Source organism: Geospiza fortis, unplaced genomic scaffold (genome assembly GCF_000277835.1).
Source record: "Geospiza fortis unplaced genomic scaffold, GeoFor_1.0 scaffold471, whole genome shotgun sequence".
NCBI lineage: Eukaryota > Metazoa > Chordata > Aves > Passeriformes > Thraupidae > Geospiza > Geospiza fortis.
Window position 1 is genome coordinate 1,231,052 of NW_005054443.1, and position 19,908 is coordinate 1,250,959.

The 19,908-nt window shown below is 38.0% G+C and overlaps 1 protein-coding gene across 1 annotated transcript in view; it reads left to right on the forward strand.

Moving 5' to 3' along the window:
• The first annotated feature begins 1,248 nt into the window (after positions 1 to 1,248).
• PTPRM (protein tyrosine phosphatase receptor type M) overlaps positions 1,249 to 19,908 on the forward strand; it is a 341,545-nt gene continuing 322,885 nt past the window's right edge. Inside the window, exon 1 of the mRNA XM_031062267.1 lies at positions 1,249 to 1,372. Coding sequence (XP_030918127.1) covers positions 1,363 to 1,372 — 10 coding nt within the window. The 5' untranslated portion in view covers positions 1,249 to 1,362. The remainder of the gene's footprint in view (positions 1,373 to 19,908) is intronic.

A 19,908-nucleotide genomic window follows, 5' to 3' on the forward strand; every position in this document is an offset into this window, starting at 1 on the left:
ATACACTTGGACTAATTATTAGGAAGGCTGGACTTTAGTTGGGTGGTATTTGTCAGGTGTAATGGAATTTTGTCTTCTGCTTTTTGATAACTGTCATGGTTTTAAGCCCTGGGAAGAAATTAATTCTATCCTAGTGAAAATGGGACAGTATGTATTCTGTAATGCCATTAATAGTGCTCTAGGAAAATTCAGATTTTAAAGTAATCTTTAAGCTAGATTTTGTCTGTTTCCTGTTTCAATATGACTTGGCGCAAGGCTAAGCCTACTGTGGCTTTGGACAGATAGCAAAGATGATGAATAGCCCTAAAGTTTAGTTTTGTTTGAACAGCTGGAGAATTTCCTTTAATATGGACAGAAATATCTCTGACTAGAGTGATATTTATTTTCCAAAATAGGAAAGATGTCATTCTTCACTGGAGTGAAACATCAAATAAAACAGAATTTTGTAACCCTGTGTTAGTCTCCTGTTAGATGATAACAGTATAAAAAAGCTGAAGTTTCCTCTGTACCACAGGGAAAAAAAGTAAAGCTTTTCCATTTTCTTGTGGATAATGGTAAACTCCATTCTTCTGAATTTGGGACATTAATTTTTTCTCTACCTCACCTTGGGGGAGTGTGATCTTTTATACCCTGTTACTTGTTTCTAATTTACTTAGAAGAGAGTGAGAAAAAAAGAGGAAATAATACTGTTTTCTTTCAGAGATTGTGAGACTGAGCATAGATTGGCATTTTGAGGTAGATGTGCTGTGTTGTGCCAGAGGCACTGATCCCACAAAAAGCCATGCTGGTACCTGTTCACAGTGCAGCACACCTGGGAGCTCCTGGGTTTTCCCTTACTTGGAAACCAAGATATAGGAATGAAGGCTGGTGTTCCCACCCTTAGAGTTTTCTTCGAAAGTGTAGGTCCTTGGGCGTGGAGTAATTTTTTTCCCCTGAAGAATGTTAATCCTGCAGTCTTTTAATATTCTGATTTTTACTGCTATTACTTTGCTATTTTGCTTTTGATACCTGGTGATTGGATCATAAGGGAAAATTTGTCTGCTGTTCTAAATTTGCTCTTTTTACCTCAGGATTTTGTTTTCATGAGAAGAAATTTTATGCCCTCTCAGAAAGTGAAGATTAGTAAATTTGTATTAAAAGATGTTTAAAAATGACACAGCCTGCATTGAATGATGTTGCAGTTGTTAATTGGAGATTCATAATCTGTTACCTGCCTGCCTTAATTTTTACTTTTGTGTTTCTTTAACAGGGTGCTGCACTTTTGATGAGCCTCTCAGTTCCTGTGGCTACACTCAGTCAGATGATGATGATCTCAACTGGGATCAGGTGAATGCGCCGGAGAAGTCGTCCTCGGATCAAGGGATGCCATCGGGTTCGTCTTTATTTTGTTTTTTTTCTCTTAAACATTAGATTATGTGTTTGTCCAGTGTTTATTAGCAGTACCGTTCTTAAAATGCTGCTTTATCTGAGTCTAGTTAAGTGGAATACTCAGATTTTCCAGGTGATTTCTATGAGGGATATTTTGCAAATCAAAGGTTTGGCTTTGTTGTGTGGGGAGCATAAAGGTTTGAAAGAAGTAATAGAAACTTGGTGTTGTTAGGGAAGGCCAAAAGAAAACAGAAGGGTGACATGAAAATTAATCTGAAGTAGTACTAGAAAAAGGCAGGGCTTAGTAAGAGCGAAAAGGAAGACAGACTTAGGTATTTTCATTGAAAGATATAATAATCAAAATCTCTTACAAAAAGATTGAGAGAGAAGAAGAGGTGAGTGAAAAAGCAAAGGTATCACAAAACAAAGGATCTCTCAGGATATTTTGCTCACTGAATTTAAAAGATAGTTGTGATACTATTATTTAATGTATTTTTGCACTGCATGGGGTCAGACCTTGTTCCGTAGCATCAATCTGTGCATTCTGCTGAACTACAAACTCACTCTAGTAATATAGTCATTGCCTTAGTATTTCACCCACAGAAATATGTAAAATTTGGCCACTGGTTTTAAACTGTACACTAGCCTAAAATTTACCAGGTGTTCTTTTCTCTACTTTTTAGCTAGGCATGTTAAGATTTCCCCCCATGTACTGATCTCCATTGCCTGGGATATAATTGCCTGCAGCCCAGCTCAGCATCTGCTTTGGCTTTTACAGACTGAGCCTCAAGTGGCTATTTTCACCTTTTTGTAAAACCAAAAGACCACTAGATAAAATCACTGGTTGTAGCATTGTGGGATTTCTTCTGAATTAGTCTCATAACTTAATATAAATCTATCCATAACACTTAAAAGCATTGCAGATGAATGTCCTAGTATTTCACATCCCTTCAGTGAGGTCTTTAAAGGACCCATAATGTACTTAGGTGTTTATATAAAATGTTTTCCAAAGTTGTTGTTGTGAAGAAAGTGTTCCTCTGTCAGTTTTGAGTAGGGGAGTTAGGAGATAGACAAAGTGAATCTTTAGAAGTGACAGTGTAAACAAAACCTGAACATAAGCACTCATCATTAGTGTAGCAATAAATGTGCTGATGTATGATATGCACAATCAGCCTTAGATATCATTCACTTCTAATAAAAAGGCTTTCAGTGTTCTTCACTCTAGATTTTCCAGTGTCACCCTGAGTTGTGCATGACGTCTTATCTAAGGTTCATGGCTGAAGTACTTTTTACACTTTGTTTCCTCTGGCAAATGCAGGACTCCCAAATTTAAGACAGATGTTCAGTTTATCTAAGTCCTGGCATTTGGATCATCATGCTAGATTGAGTTCATCAACCTAGATAAAGGATGTTGTTTCAAATTCCTTTTTAAACTGGCTTTCGCCCAGTGGTCTTGGCATATACTGCTAAACATTTTCTGAACTATTTCATTAGTGCTTGACACTGTTGCTCAAGTTGGAGACAACAGACATAGTTTATCAGCTATCTTGGCTTGTGGTACAAGATATGCATTCTTTTTTTCAGTCACACCACTGGAATTCTCTTACTAGTCCAAATTTCATTCATTACTCTCCCCACTTGGATTTGTGAAAGCAATTGCTGGTATGTGATGTTCAGTTTTCTTGGCAGATAGAAGAGATTGAAGTCTATGTTCTGTTTTCTGATGACCACAGGCTTGAGGATTTCTTGGTTTTTTTTCTCAGTGGCAGGATTCCTGACTAGGGACTGGCATGTCTATAGAAGGAAAATGATACATGTCATTTTATTTATCAGATGTCATACAACTTGTTTCTTACTTGTCTTCTTGTGTTTTTGTCAGAATTCTGAAATAATGTTCTGATGATCTAATAAAAATCTATTTAATTTGGTAACAAATTCTATTTACAGTTTAGGGAGTTTTATTTCTGCCCATAAAGGAAGAGAAATATTCTTTTGGAGCATTGGGTCAGAAGATGAACGAGTTAGTCTGAGGAGGGTTGAGGATACTGGTGCCTTAAAAGGTCAAAAACCCCTTTGAGAGGGAAAGAAATGCTCATTTTTTGCAAATGAGAAGCACTGTGTCTAACGGCACGATTTAGTCAAGTGGTATCTAATTTTTCCTCATAATTTCATCTAGACAGTTTCTTCTTGTTCTTGTTCAAATCATCATCTTAATGATTTTAATTAGTTTTCAGTTAGCCTTAGCCAGAGGGTTATGTGATACACTTAAAAAATGATTTCAAGTAGTTTGTCAGCAGTTTCTGAGCTACATATTTAGGAAGAAATAACTTCAGATGATAATGAATAGAACATCTTAAATTAATGGTTTGTGGGGAATTCTTGGCTGGAAAGCAAAATGCTTTGTGCAACAATGTTGTAATACTAGACTGAAACAAGGACTCTCAATTCTGTACTCCCTTGTCAGAAGAAAAAATTAATGCACATAACATTCCTAATTTCAGGCAACATGCTCCAGTGAGTGAGTTGATGTCGATATATAATTTTTTTATAATTTCGTGGCAGTCAGGGGGAAGCACACAAGTTACGGGTTTTGATTTCTTTTAATCCACATGAGAGTGCTGAGAGCATAGCTGCACTTCAGATAGACAAATACTTTGGCTTGATGTGTTATTTCACTGGGGACAAAGAAATATAATCTAATATTTATGCATATGTGTGCATGCTTTAATGTACACACAGTTTACATGTTTGTATTTGAGATCTTGTTTTAGATGAAAATTACTAAACTGTATCAAAGGTAATAATGTAAAAATCCCAGAAGTGTTTCTTATAGTGGGCTTCAACCTCTGTTGGATTGTTACAGTAGCACAGAAATAGGAAGATACCACTAAAGTTAGTAGGGTGCTAGTGTTCTAATTTCTTTGATAAACATAAGCATGGCTTTTAATGTGTCGGTATTAATCTGAAATGGTGTTAAATAGACCCAAAAAGTAAGGAGATGTATGAATTTCTGTGTATATTCAAATGAATTAAATGAATGTTGTTAATCCACTGCTCTTTTGTTTTAAGTGTCCTGTGAATCAGACAGAGTAAATGCTGTGTGGGAGAGCAGCTCTTCCCATTTCTCAGCCTGTCTTCTCCTTGCCTTTCTGTTCCAAGAATGTGTGCTTAAAATAGTGTTCACAGCTGTAATTACAGAAACACTTAGTCATTATTAATGCCATCTTGCATTATCCTAGGGAACAGTTACAGCAGTTTGATATTTGTTTTTATGTAATACAGATTTACAATTACAGCTAACTGTGAGCTCTCTAGTTGTAGCCCAATAAAAACGTCTTCAGAAGAATATGCCCAAACTGTAGATTTGGCAAGGTGTGAGCCTTGAGTGGCCTCTGTGAGAAGAGGTCAGGAATGCCCCGTGTTGGACACATCTGAGCACAGCCCCTGGACCTACCACTGGGCACAGCTGAGCTCCTGGTGCACCTCTGGGATAGAATGTTTAGGAAAGGGCAGAAGCCACTGGGCAGCAACTGTCAGAGAGAGAAGTGAGAATATGTGAGAGAAACAGCCCTGCAGACATCCAGATCAGTGCCGAAGGAAAAGGTGCTCCAGGCAGTGGAGCTGAGATTCCCCTGCAGCCCATGGTGAGGCAGCTGTGCCTCTGCAGCCCACGGGGTCCATGGTGGAGCAGAGATCCACCTGCAGCCTGTGCATGACCCACACCAAGAAAAGGTGGAGATTTCCTGAATAAAGCTGCAGCCCATGCAGAGGAGTCCACACAGGGGCAGATTTTATCTCAGGACCTGTGGCCTGTGGGATCACTGGAGCAGGATGTCCCTGAAGGACTGTGTCCCATGGAAAGAGGTTGTTTTGGGTTTTTTTTTTAGATACTTGAGTGTGTTCTGTTAGTTCAGATACTGCTACAGTAAGTCATCAGTGATGCTATTAGAATTTTACTCTGAGGAATAGAAATATTGTCAGGAGTCTTCTGTGATTTGTCATTTACTGGATATAATTTCTGTTTGTGTCCATGTATTTTTTTTATGAAACATTATTTTCAGTTGTGTAGAATCTTTCTATGGTGTGTCCCAGTTACAGCTGATTTCTAAAGGACAGTAGTATCATTTTTATTTGATGCAGTGGTTGGTTTGATATCTCTGAGGGGATGTCACTGCCTTTGCAACAAGTCACTGGCATCAGCCTTTCATTCATTTTAAAACAGTTCAAACCCAAATATAAATCAAATCTTCGCAGGCTGCCATTCACTGTGTTGAAAAGATGCTTCCTGTAATGAAGCTTTCTGTGTTTAATACAGTGCTGGTCAAAGCCAGGATGATAATTCTGTTTGTGCTCTTTGAGGTGATAACATATGATTTTCATGACTATATGTGATATTTTGAATGGCCTACTGTGCTTATTTGTATTCTGAATATGTACTGTTGCTTAATGCCTATGCAGTGTCTGCAGAAAATGCTTATATTATTGTTTATAATGGCCTTTTGATACCTAGTAACCAGACATGCAGAGCTAGCAGATATTCTATAAACAAGGCAGTGATTCAGAGGAGTATTTATTATTATGGAATGTGAAGTAGTTGTGCGAAAAATGTACATTGTTGTTTAATTGTGCACAGAAGTGTTGTGATCCATTTGAAAAGACAGATAAAGTGATCAGTTTGCAAGTGTGAGCTCTAGCCAACTGCAATGTTTTATCATGTAAAATTATCATTCTTTGATATTGTACTTTATCATTAAGCACATTTTAGCACTGCATTGCATTTTGTTGTATATTAGCAGGGACACTTCTGTTTGCATTCATATTGAAAAAAATGAAATAAATTTCTTAGTCTTATTTCCCCCATATTACTTTAAATAGCTGCATTTTTAATTCATTTGAATGCTATCTAGGGATAATATAAAGTACTATCAAGGTGTGGGAGTTGCAGCTTGCTCACTGTGTTAAAGTTAAATTTTTTCATAGAATTTTCTAGACCTGGAACAGCAGCATGTTGTTTTATTGCACACCCAGGTAATAGCTGCAGCCATTAAGGACATGCCTTTTGGCAAGCAGCCCCAGCTTCCAATTAACTGTGTAAGTTAACACCAGTTGCTGCTAATACAGAGCAACATGGAGGTCACACAGAGCAAACCACCTGAGCAGGGAGCCAGGGCAGCTCTGTGCTGCCATGGCTGCCGTGCCAGCACTGGAGGGGTTGGCTACTTTAAAAACTCACGTAAAGACTTACTGAGTGCTGTGCTTATCAGGTCTGCTCAACAGCAAGAAAGATGCCATCAGCTATGTCTGAGATATTGCTTATTGTATGGATCATTTTTGTAACTTTGGACCTGACTTAGAGGTTTCAGCACCTGGCAGAAATTCTGGGTTTGTTACAAATATTGAGCATCTATCCTTCATGCAAGGGGAAGTAGATTAATCAGCATCAGAATCCCTCATAATGAATCACTGACGGACAATGTTCCTAGGTTGCTTAGTAGGTGAAGTAGACAAATTACTATAGTGTATTTTGCCTTCATGCCTACGCTTTCAGAAAACTAGTGCCAGTGATATACTTCACCCTGTGTTGTGTATGTTCTCATATATGACTTTTATTTTGCACATTTTAGACCAAATGATTTTGAATATGAACAGTGTAATTTATGAAGTAATAATACCTAACGTAAATGACTGATTTGCAGATCTTCATTTGAAGTAATATGCTTTCTGTAGTGTTCGTATCTGTAACTTCAGGACAGCAGTTTTCTTGTTTTCTTATGCATTCCATCAGCCATCTCATATTTGAGTGCAGAATTGCAGAACATACTCCAAGTCACAGAAGTAAGCGGGAGACACTATATTAAAAACACCAGTAGCTGATAAAGATTTGTTCAAGATGTTTGACTGAAATAGGATGCTATAATAAATTTTAGCACTTTCTAATGTTTGAGGAACTATCCTCTTCTGTAGAAGACAGACAGAAACTACATGAAAGATCTGGGAAGTGACTTCTTGTTAAACCAGAGTATTCTCAAAGCAACCTGGAAGATAAGGTGACTGCTGAGGGTAATTCTGAGTAGCACTGTGTAGTGCTACAAAGTGCTAAGCAAGTCCTCCAACCTAATTCATTTACCTTGCTGTGATTACATGTTTCATGCTGAGATTATATCTAACATATGCCATCATATATGCTGAGAAGCAGCTAACATAATAAGCTACACACTGGAGCTGGGTTTGAAATGGATTTCTTGACAGCAAAAACTTTTGAGATAAGAAAGTTCTTTTTTGTTACACATCAGAAACCCAGTCTCCCTCCCTGTCTTCCACCCATAGTGCCAGACACTATCCTGCTGGTTAAATGCATCAGAATCTAGTTTTAGATTTCCCTGCTAAATTTGAAATAGAAGTACTCTGAATAACTGGGGTTTTGTTTATGTGTTTGTTTTTCCTTCCTGAACTCCTCATGATGAGTTCATTCAGATGAAGTAGGAGTATTCCAACAGGAGAGAGGAAGTTAGAGAATCCCAACAGGAGAGAGATTAAGTGCTGATGTTGTAAAGCCTGTAAAAACATACTTTTTTAGAATACCTTGGGGTGAACTGGCATTTTTGAAGTGGAATATTGTCTGGAAAAGAAGAATGAGGTTACTTCTGGTAAGGGCTCTTGGTTCAAAAAAGACCACATGGAGAATTCTCTTTTCCTGGTGATGTGCCCAAGACATGCAGATGAACCTTAGGACACTCTAGGTAGTTTGAGGCTGTGGTAATATAAACCAAGTAGCACATGCTTTAGTGTAGGGTTCCCTAGGGACTCACTCTGCTGAAGGCATGTTGCTGCACCCTGCCATGGTGTCTTACTGAAACCACTGCAGTTTCTGCCCCACTTTTAGCAGACTTGTATAAAGTACCAATACCATTTTTGTACTTGTTTGCCTGGCTGTTTTCTTCTGTTGAGGAATGAAAATACTTTACCAGTTAGAGCAAAGCTGTGGTCAGTAAAAAGCCCATGCATAAACGGCGAGTCTGAAGATGCTCCTGTAGGAGCTGCACTCACTGCATTGCGGGATCAAGAGAAAGGAGAATAATCAGAATAGTCCTAAATAAGCCTTTTCTTGTTTAGTAATTAATCTACTGGAAAAAAAGCCTCTTAATTTCTTGCAGTCTTCAGGGCTTTTCTTTCAGTCTCATGCTTATCCCGTTAGATTTCTTCTCATCTATCTTGCCCTTTAGAAACTAATAAAGAGTGGATCAAAACCTTCCCTTGCATCTGCAGGCTTTAAAATGTGGAACGTGACTGCCTTCATTTCAAGGCCTAAGTCAGTTGTTATCCAAGTCAGTACTTTATCTTTTAAAACAGTTCTTCTATGTGGCATAGTGAAAATGACACAGACAGTTGGCATAGTGAAAATGACATAGACTGTTCTTCACAGGCATAGTGAAAATGTCTGTCCGTTGTCTCCAGTGAGCTGGAGACAGATTCCATGACTCCTCTTTAGGACAGTAAATGTTACAAATTTTTAGGGATTTTTTAAAAATAATTTTTTAAAATATTTTTTCAAGAATGTAAGAGGAATTTCTTGTTTCAATTAGATTTATGGGAGATTTTTCATACCCTTTGGCAACACTTAATTTGTTGGCAGGCATTGAGACTGATAGTGTGTTGTTAGCAGGTCTGGTTGTGCCTGTAATAGGAGGGACCAAGAGGTCACTGATTGAGGCAGAGGTTGTTAAATGCTGCATGTGGCTTCAAGTGCTCCCAGATGTCTACACTTCTGCTCCCAAGTTGGGGAAAGTCATGTGGGAGTTTGTCATGTGGGAAATGTGGCAGCAGAGATACGTTAGTGCAGAATAGATGGATTGGTTTTTATTTTATATGTAAGTCTTCTGCTATCTGACGCTATTTGATTTCCTAAAATTTCAGACAAAGTCTTAATCCTTCATAGTCATTTGCAGAACTCAAGAGCCAGGGAAGAAGCAATTACATGAACTTCATGAACTGAATTAAAGAGCTCAGTACTTTTTTTCTCAGTGTTAAAGCAATATACTTACTTCCCTCACCAGCTGACATAATGCTTTTTCTATCTTGAAGTCACATTTCCAATCAACTGCTTTTCAGTAGCACAAAGGAAAAAGAAAAACTCTCTGGACCTCATTGAAAATGTAATGATGTACACAGTCATTTAATGAGAAAGCAGGTGCAGGTAATTATCCAAGTCATAATGTTGCAGCAGCTAATAACATCAAATATTTGTGATAATTGCAAGCAATTGATCACAGTTCTGTGCTTCTCATGTGTAACAGATTTTAAAAACACTTTTCAATACGCATGTATTCATGTTAGAACATGGAAGCCACAGGTGTACTTTTCTCACCAGTAGATCCATGTTCAAATATGTCTGTTTAAATTTTTACCATTTCACTTTTCCCCATGACTTAGAGGGGAGAAACATCCTTCTGCCAAATTTGAGTTCCTATTCCCCCGTACTCTTGCAGTCTTTACCTGTTGTAGATGTCACAGTCAACTCTTGTGTCATTCTGGTTTCTGCTGGAGCACCATGTGAGTCCCAGTGTCCTGCAGGGGGAGGTCTCCCAGTGCCTGATGCATGTGCAGCTCAGGTGTTGTTCTTCCCAGCATGGCTCTCTCGTGCAGTTACACAAGAAATAGATCAAAGACACAGTTACAATGGGATGATCCTTAATGTATTCCCTTACTTATATGTTGAGAGCTACAAAAGAAAGGAAGGGAATAGAAATTTGCTAGGGGCAAATTTCTTTTATGCCAGGCCTGTGTGATAAGACCACTGCTCAAAGGAGTTTCAGAGATGCTTCTTTCTGAAGCTTTTTTACATTCATAGCTTAAAGGTGCAAGGAAATGATGAGTACCTAAGTTGGTCAGTAGCCCTCTTTCTGCGCATTTAGAAATGAATCTGTACAAGACAAATTTACCTTTGTCAGGCATTTCAGAAGGCTCTGGGATGAAAATAAAAAGTGAAGAGAAGCAGGTCCCTGGTCCAGTCTTTTATGTGTAAAGTATTTTAGCAGTTTTCAGTTAGTAGGAATCAAAGGCAATTACTGTTTGAGTGACAGCACATACACAGTGGTTCTCACACCTTCGGAAGGGGCTGATTAAAAGGGTGGTGTCAAGATTTCTTACAGGTTGTGTCCCAAGAAGGAACTGAAAGAGAGGACAGGCTTTCAGAGGAGGATTTTGGGTTTGTCTGTATCCGAGATAAAGGAAGAGTGCTTCTGTAGGAGCTAGCAGGGGACCTGAGGAATGGGATATAAAACTTGATGCTTTTCTTGGCATTTCCTTATGAGGTTTCCTTATTAAGCGGCCACACATTAGATGAAACACCTTTGGAAGATGCAGGATGATCATTGATGAGGGTCCTGTTCTGGGGAGATCAGCTGGATATTGTGCACCTGCTCTTGAGCTAGTGCCTCTGGGAACTGATTAGTCTAAAAAGCATCAGGCAGGACAAGGTGAAGATGTTACCTGTGTTTTGGAAGCTCATTGTGTAGCAGCTATAGAAATGATTATATGTCAGAAACAAAGAAGTCGTCATATTCTGGATTAGACTTGATCAGCAACAGCATCAGGTTCCCTTCATGAGAGTACAATGTGCTATGTAAAATTTAAGGCAGCCCATAGCTTCCAGTTTTACAGTGGAATAAGTGGATATACCATGTATAAAAAGATGTGTTACGTCTTTCAGCAATCACATTTAGGTGTTACGTGTGCTATGGTGTTCTTGCCATGTTTAATTTTAGTGTGAGGCACATTTGTGAAGGCAGAAAGTTGTTTGGAGAAATTTCAATTCAGGCATTTTACTTACTTGGCTTGCAAAATGGAAGCAGCTTTATGTGTGCATGGCAGATTTTTTCACTGCTTTTTAGTATAGCAGTAATAACAATTGTATAATTAGTAAGAATTTAATTATTATTTTAGGTACAGCAACGAAAAGCTATATTTTGCCAGGATATATTGTAGTGCCTCTTAAATTTAAATTATCTATGTTTTAGTGTGTCTACATCCAGTTGTATGTTTAAGTTAAAATAAAGCATTTAAACAGGTAATTTTAACTTCTGTGCTAGTCTGTAAAGAAGCAAAGTTAAATTAAAAGAAGGAAAAAGCCATTAGAATGTGCACCTTGGATAGATAAAGTCAATTAATAGTACTTCTACATGTAAAAACCAGATTTATATTAGGTGTACTCTTCACCACTGCACAGCACCAGCAGGGTATCAGTATTTCTCTAAAGGTACACATCTATGTTAATTAACTTGGTCCAGCCTCCCCTGCAGTTTCATCATTCTTATCTCCTCTTCAAGCCTGAATGTATTGAAAATGTCTCCAACTCTGAGCTGACATTCTCAATAGTATTATGGTTCAGACTAAATGCATCCCTTTCTACCAAGTTATTCTCCTTTAGAGATGTGGTGGAGGTCAGCTTTGCTAAACTGCAGTGATGTTCTGACTCAATAGCAAGTGGGTCATAAAGAAATCGCCATAAAAATGTTTTACTCCTGGAATCTGAATCTACAATTGTTATGAGATACTGAAAGATATTTAGCAAAGCACATGTGAAATTATCCTGACAGAAATAAAAAGTTTTGTGGGTTTGTTTCCAATTAATGAATTTGCCTTTAAAGTTCCCGAGAAGAGCTCCTCTGAGATCTTTATTAACCCATATTGCTGTCATTCAAATGAAAATACTCCTTGGAAAAGCTACTAACACTACTTTGCCACCTGTAATATGGAAATAAAAATGTGTAATGCAGTGATGCTGCTATTTATCTTTTGTATTTGTAAAATAAAGCCTATGCTATGTAATATAGCATAAAGAATATAGAAAATCCTTTGGTAAAATCTCAGCTTGCCTAATTTCTTTCACCAGTGAATCTTCTTCATGTTGAAAAGAAAAGCATCTGAAAACATGTAACCTGAGGCCACTATTTTATGTGTTAATAGGTAGTCTGCTTTGTTGATGGTGTGAAAGGCAAATTTATTTTGCCTTTTAAGAATCTTTCAATATTGTTCTAAGGCTGAAGCCTAACAGAAGCTCTAATTTTTGTACTATGGTTGTTAAGTGCAAGATCTTCGTAATAGAAGCAAACTTTAATTGCCAGAACACTTAGTCAGTTTTATTACTTTGAGATTCTGGAGTTTTGTTACTTCAAGATTCTTTTCTTGTTCTATTCTGTACAGTTCATGTGCCATTCTCCCTTACTGGGAGAATATATTTATTTACAAGAATTTTATTCTCTCATCCTTCTGTTTTAATCTCAGTGTGTGTATGAGATTTCTGTGTTCAGAAAGTCTTCATAGTGCCTCTCTAAAATTGTGCTGAATCCTCTAGCCACACACAGACTTTACATTTTGCATCAGCTGTCATGTTTGTTTATTGTGTGCCAAATTTCTCTCTTTGCCACCTCTAACTCTCGGTGCTTTTTCTAAGCATAGTTATTTTTCACAGATTCATTTCCTAGCCAAAGCTTTGTTGGTGTACTGCATTTAAAGATATCAATGATGCAGAGTCTAGGCAAGCACAGACTGCTAAATTCCCTAAAGGATTCTGGGATATCTTTTTACCTAATAGTTCCCTGAGCTTTGCTTTGCTTTGCCTATTAAAATGTGCTCCTTTATGTTCTTCCTCATTTGAAGAAAATTTGATGGAACACTTGAAGATAGGTCTAGAAAAGCACACGCATTAATATTTATGGCTGCGTGTGTTTCGACTCCAGAAGGGCTGACTAGCAACTGGATATAACCATGTTGATTTTCAATACATCTGCTGAGCCACAGGATATTCTGAGCAAGGTGCCTGCCTTTACTTTGAAACTAACACATGAAGAGATTCGGTTTCACTTGGCTTCTGCATGCACAGGTGCATTACTTATATTCAAGATAAATGGTATTAGCCTGCTTTTTTCCAAGGCATTCGTCAATACTTCAATACCTAATGTGAAACTTCATACCACCTGTCCCTTCCGTGTCAAGATGAAACTGTGAAAAAGCATAAGAAACTGATAAAAGTTTTCTGCCGTCTTTTGGTCGCTAATTAAGTGCAAATAGCAGATAGCACCAAGTTTTGCCCTCATTTGATATTCTTTGTCTGCAGTTCTATAGTGGTAGTACATGACACATTAATTATAGCATGGTAATTAAAATTTTAGTTAACTGTTTTCCTTTGTTCAGTACATTCTTTGTTACGGTGTCAAAAAGTATTTTGCCTCTAATATTCTTATAGTCTTTTACAAGAGATGTATCTCATCACTGGAAATGGAATTTCTAAGTAAATTTTATTTCTTTTTAATAGGAATGTTTTATGGTAATAAGACCACACTTCCTTATGGAAGCTATGAGGGCAGCATGCTTAAAATTTAGACAAGATGTTAATTGTTAGTAATGACTAAAGAAACCAACATTGTGTCCAATGTGGGCTTTAGCAGAATTCCAGTTAATTACTGCCATGGACTTCACCTGAATCTTATTTTCTTATGCTAGGCTGGATATATCTAAATGCTCACAACTCAATTGTGCTGCACTGTACTTTGGGAATATAAGTTCGTAATTCTAAATAATGATGAACTTTTATGCAGAGTACACGATAAAATGATTTTTCTGTCTCATTCTTTCCTCTTCTGCTCTCTTACTGCTCATCCCTCTGTCTTCACATCCTTTTTCAGGAATAACAAATGTGAGGGGATAGAAGGTAAGAGAATAGAGATAGTGCAGAAGGCAATCTCACCCCTGAGGAGTTGCAGCTGTGCTAATTACCAAAGATTAGCAACAGGCCTGCCCTTAATAGGCCACAGCTGTGTCCAGTAAGGATGAGTTCTATAAAAGTGTGGGTTAGGCGCTTGAGAGGGGAGCTGGAGTTTGTTGGCTGTGCTGTGAGGAGCTACCCATGAGAAATTACTGAGAAAGTATGGAACTTTTGGGATAAAATGACAACAAACAAAGACCGAGTAGCTTCTTCTATAGTTGTGTTACCTTAGTTTGGGGGATTATAGCTAAAACTCTGTTATGTTACAGAAATATAGTTTTACTTTGCAATTCCACATAGTTTGTATTTTTGAGTTGCAAATGGGAATACACTTCTTATTTTATTTAAGTTCTTTTGGGAGAATGATTTTTTTTGTTTGTTTTTTGTTCTTTTACAATGAAAGACACAATATGTCTCAATATTCTGTGTTTTCAAACCACGGCACTTCAGAAACATATGTATTACTTCTGGTCAGTGAGAGGAGAATACTAAGTTTCTTTAAGGAAAACCCAACCCAGAAACTATTAACCCCCCCTTCCCCTAAACTCCAGTAAACCGAACCCAGCCTTTAAAACAATAAATTAACTACTTTCATACTAACAATTGTATAATGAAGTAGCATAATTTTTAAATACTGGTGTACTAACTATAGAACAGTTATTGAATGGTACCACACACACAGCTAAAGGGAAAATTCGAGGCAGTAAAGTTGTGTGGTCCATGTGGCTGGGACTGTTAGCTTTTCTGCCTCTATAAAACTTTTTTTACTTCTGGAGGACTGGAGAAGACTAACATGGCTTCTAGATTGTCTCAGACCACCCTGCTTTAGGGTTAGTAGCCACTATGTCCCCAAGGTTTCTGTTGTTTTGGGCACAAGCAAGATGCCAGCTGCTGGAAATAGCCAATGTCAGATCCAGCCTGATAGTGCCCCAGTAGAGGTTCCTGCAGTTCCTCTCTGTATTTTACAGTATTTCTCAACAGAGACAAGAGAGGAACTGAAATGTTGCTCAGTCTTGGTGCTATGTTCTTCTTGGAGTTCTAGGCTTTTTTCATTGGCTACATCATACTGTAAAGCACCACTTTGTTTAAGGATGCAGGAAACTGAAAACTGTTTTTAAGTGTAGGAAATTAGGTCAGAAGGAAGACATATTGACATATTTATTGTCAGAAATATTGACATATTGAGTAAAATCATCTGGGGGAAGAGAGCAAATACAATATACATCTGGAAAAAGGTGCTTAGAGAATAGGAAAAGTACATACTTATTTTCTGGTCTTGTGGTAGGTGCTGTCTGTCAGCAGTCAGTCTTGAAGTCTAGTTCAAGACACCATCCAATTAATAAATGTCATCTTGTCTTGTGATGAGAGCCAGAAGAATCTGTGCTGGAAGCAGGCAAAGATCATGTTGTGGTCTGAGTGGGCAAGTCTGTAAATCGTGCTGTGTGGTCAGCAAAACTCGTGGCTGCTGGAACAGAATTTAAAAGGCAGGGGATGTTTCAAAAATGAAATATCCAGTAAGATGTTGGAAGAGTATATGTTAACATTCATTTAAGTCTAATGCATACTAAAACTCTGAGAAGTTCTTTTGGGTGTTTTCTGGTATTTTCTTTTTATACTAAAGGAATATAAAGATGAAATGAGGCATTCTGGTTTATGTCAAATGAATCTACCTTTCTTCATTTTGAAATGGAGTGGAATAGCTCCTGCTTTTAGAAGCCTTTCACGATTATGCGAAGCATTCGCCTCCTATTTTCATGTACTTTAAGATCATCCTTTGAAAGATAGGTAGGTCATACTGCTTTTACTTTGTGTGTTGGTAGTAGACCCTATCAGTTCGTCCCTGTCAGTTTTCCTGGTTTGTCATTAGCATGAGATCTCCGAGTGCTGTAATTTTTTTTCCCTAACTTAGATAAAGGATCAGCGTTATCAGGGTAGGGATAGATTTCTTGCATAAGTTTACTCACTGAAATTAATGAAATGCCTCTATCTGTGACGCTGAAAACATTAAAATGTGATAGAAATGTTTAGCTTTGCTTTAAGTGCTTTTGCAGGGGCCTGAAGCAATAGTTCTTTGTTTCAGTAAGTGCTATCTCACATAACAGACAGGATTTGTTAAGTATTGGTGTTGCTTAGGATTTCAGTTTTTTTACTAAGGTTTGTACAGCTGGAGAGGAAATACAGACATCATAATTATTTCCTGTGGATTAGCTAAGATGAAGCATAGTTTTCAGGCAGTAGTTTCACACATATTAACTTGAGCAACACCTTTGTACTTCTGTTAGGGAGCAGCAAGGGCTGGCACTGGCTGTGCCCTCACTGATGGGGCACTGTTCTGCAGCATCTAAATGCAGCCAGCAGTAACAGGAATAATAGCATGCTAGTGGAATACAAGGGGAAGTCCCAGGTCCAACTAGAAGGCTGGGGCTGGAGCCAAAGGCCAGAGACAGAACTTCAGACAGGCGCACCGGCAGCGTTGTGGGGTAGGGAATGATGCTGAAACAAGGATAAGGGATGGCAGGGTACATGGTGGAACAGTAGGGTCTCGGAGTGCCTTTGGGGATCCAACACCACCATATCACACATCTCCAGCTGTAAAAAAAAAAAACCCAGGTGTCCTGGGTTGATTGTATGATGCTTTTATCCCCAATTATCTGTTCTGTTTATGCTGAATAATAAGTTTTGCACCTTTAAGACTCGTTGCAGAGAGTGAAGGGGGGTGAGAAGAAGCGCGCAGTTTGTTTTCAGACACTGCTCTCACTCCTCCACATTCTTGCTCCTGGACTGTGTTGTCTGCAGATGGACAGACAGTGGGACAGAGCTCTCCTTTGGTTTAGTCATTTTTAGCTAGCTGAGGCAGAGAAGTTCCCTGGACTGTGGAGGTTTTTTTTTCCTTTTCTTTGGACCTGTTCAAACCTGCTCTGAACACCAGAGGAGCACCGGAGGCTTGCACCTTTGGGCACCAGGCCAGGCCTGGGCCACGGCATTTCCAGTGCTGGAGGGACTGATAAGAGACTGGGTGAGCTGAGCTTCAACCTGGGGAGGGGACTCTCTGAGTTTGTCATCTCTTTTTGGAGCAGCAAGGGGTTTTATTGTTTAATATTGTTTACATTTTATTGTTTAATTAGCAGTTTTTTCCACTTTTCTCCAAGAAGGTATTTTTCCTGAACTGGTTGGGGAGGGGCCAATTGAATCTACTTTTCTGGAGGAGCCCCTTTGGGGGTTCTCTCCAAAATTTGCCCTGAACCAGGGCACCAATAACAGAGAAAGCATCATTTGTGTCCTTAATTTGGTTTATTTTGCAACCTCATAGGACAAACAGGAAGGCACATTATATAAACATGTGAATCACTTTCAGTAGCAGTATGGCTCTGTAGGGCTCAAAGAGCAATTTTGACTACAGAGATAGGCCTTGAAATACTTCATAGTAGCTTCTGCATGTCTGGCTGATGTGGACGAGATTGGGTATCCATAATAGTTCAGACAGTTTTTGGCCATTTAGAAAAACAGTTGCCTTTGACTTCAATAAAATTTTGTACCTGGAGAAGCTAAAGGTTATTGAAGGTTATGCATTTAAGAAATGTCTCCTAAGAAAAGACCTTTTCTTTCTTCTGTCAGCGAGATCTTTTTTTCTGTTTCTTTAGCAAAACTGAAAAATAGTTTATTCCTGTTTCAGTTAAAACCAAGGGGGGAAAAAAGCCCAAAAGAAGGTGTTAGTAGCACGCTATTTCCTACAAATCAACCAATCAAAGTGTATTCCCTTACTGAAAGTTGATGACCTCTGTAACTTTTATGGCTGCTAATGCCAAATATTGCTTATCACTTTGTAGTAAATAGTCTTTCTGTGCTGCTTCTGGTAGTAATAATGAAATAGTAAAACACATAGAACAGCTTCAATGAGCTTTCAACATATCTGTCGAATAAATAACAGTACATTGTCAGCTAAGTGTTTGGACTCAGTACTACTTAGGGAGTTTGGTTCTGCTTTTCAGGAAGCAAGAAAATTAACGAAGGACATAGTAACCATGACTAAAAAACTGCTGTTTGTTTTACTTTTCAGAACAAAATGAACTCTGTATGTCATGTTTGTGGGTGCAATGTCCACATTTCTGTTTCAGTTCTGTGTGAACTGACAGTTGCTGTCCTTGTTTCTTGCCTGTCTTCTTGCATAGTAATGTAGGAGCTTGTGAACAGGAAAAACAGGGCAAGGATTGAGAAAATTGACGTTGATGTCTGATGACTATTTGGGAGAATCATTTATCATGCAAGATAACTGCAAACAGCACATAGCATGGCCCTCAAAAGCTAATTTCTCATTAGCTGGCAGTAATAAAATTTACACTCTTTATTTATCCAAAAATGTCAAATGTTTATTTCCAGAAACGAGTAACACCTCATAACAACTAGGAGGCTGTGTGGTGTCCTGCATAATTTACAGACAATCTAATTGACCTATGCAGGTTAAGTGACTCACTTGAGATAATGAAAGAGTGGCAGAATGTGAAATAAAGATGGGAAGCACTTTAGCTAGTTTATGATTCCTAACAAGATGCCTATATTGCTTTCCATTCCAGAACACCAATGCTGACTTAAATCTGCTTATTGAAATATAAGAAACCTTACTGAGGGAGGCACTGGTAAAATACAAACTTTTTATAATGGATGTTTGCACTCAGCACTGAGTGATTACACCAGATGCAGTGAATGTATTCCTGCATAAGATGACAGATGTTGATGTTGCTTAGAATGTGTTGTTGTCTTTCTCACTTCAGCAAACTTCCAGGTAGAGTTTCTCTTGACATTAGTGCAAGGCTGGTAAAAGTCCTTTTTATTCTTCAGGGTATTTTGTTTCAGAAAGCCTGAGCTGCTCCTCTTCAGCCTCTGCTCAGAGGCAGAACACTTTATGAATGGTCAAATGTGAAAGTTTCCCTCCTGATTAATTTTACAGTGCAGTAATTTATAAACAATAATACTCTGATACTACTTTTCAACAGTACAAAGTATATTTTTTAAAATTTTTAAGTATTATGAGGTGATGCAGATTTGTTTTGAAAGTTGCTTTTGAAGTGATAGAGATGTTCTTTGGCATTTCCAAGGCTTTCATTTTGGGAACCAAGTCACCATTAAGATGTCCATGGGCACTAGTCATGCTTTTCAGTGTCTTTGGGGATGATTGGTATGATTTGGGAGTCCCTTCTTACCTAGCATCAATTTAAGAGTTTTGAGAATTAAAGTCTGTAGCATGTTTATGTGAAAATCTGTGGTAAAACAAAGGAGAAGGATAAGGAAAATTATGTAAGTATAGAGCTTTAAGTAGACTGTTTAAAATTATTTCCACTGAATTTTCTGTTAAAATGCCAAGTATTTTAAAAATAGTGAATGCTTATATTGCTCTGTTATTACATTAGCTGAGCTTTCATGACACATCCAACCCAAAAATGCTACTTGCCTGTGCTACTGAAGTATCACAGTCATTGTTAAGTAATTACAGTACTAAATATCCAATTCTTCTTATTCTCAAACAACTAAAATGAAAATCTACACTTGCTGTTCTAGCTTAGACAGGTTAAAAAATCATAAAAACTATAATGATTTTGTTTTATGCTGCAAATTTGTAAGCAAAGGCAAGCTACAGGGAAATAAGAGTTTAAATGTCCCTGTGGATATAAGCTAAATATTAGAGAATTTTAGTTATTTCTGGATGTAAGGTCTCTCTTGAAGTATAAACAATGTTTCTAAGTATTTAGGCATGTGTTATGTTGTTACAGGGAATAAAATAC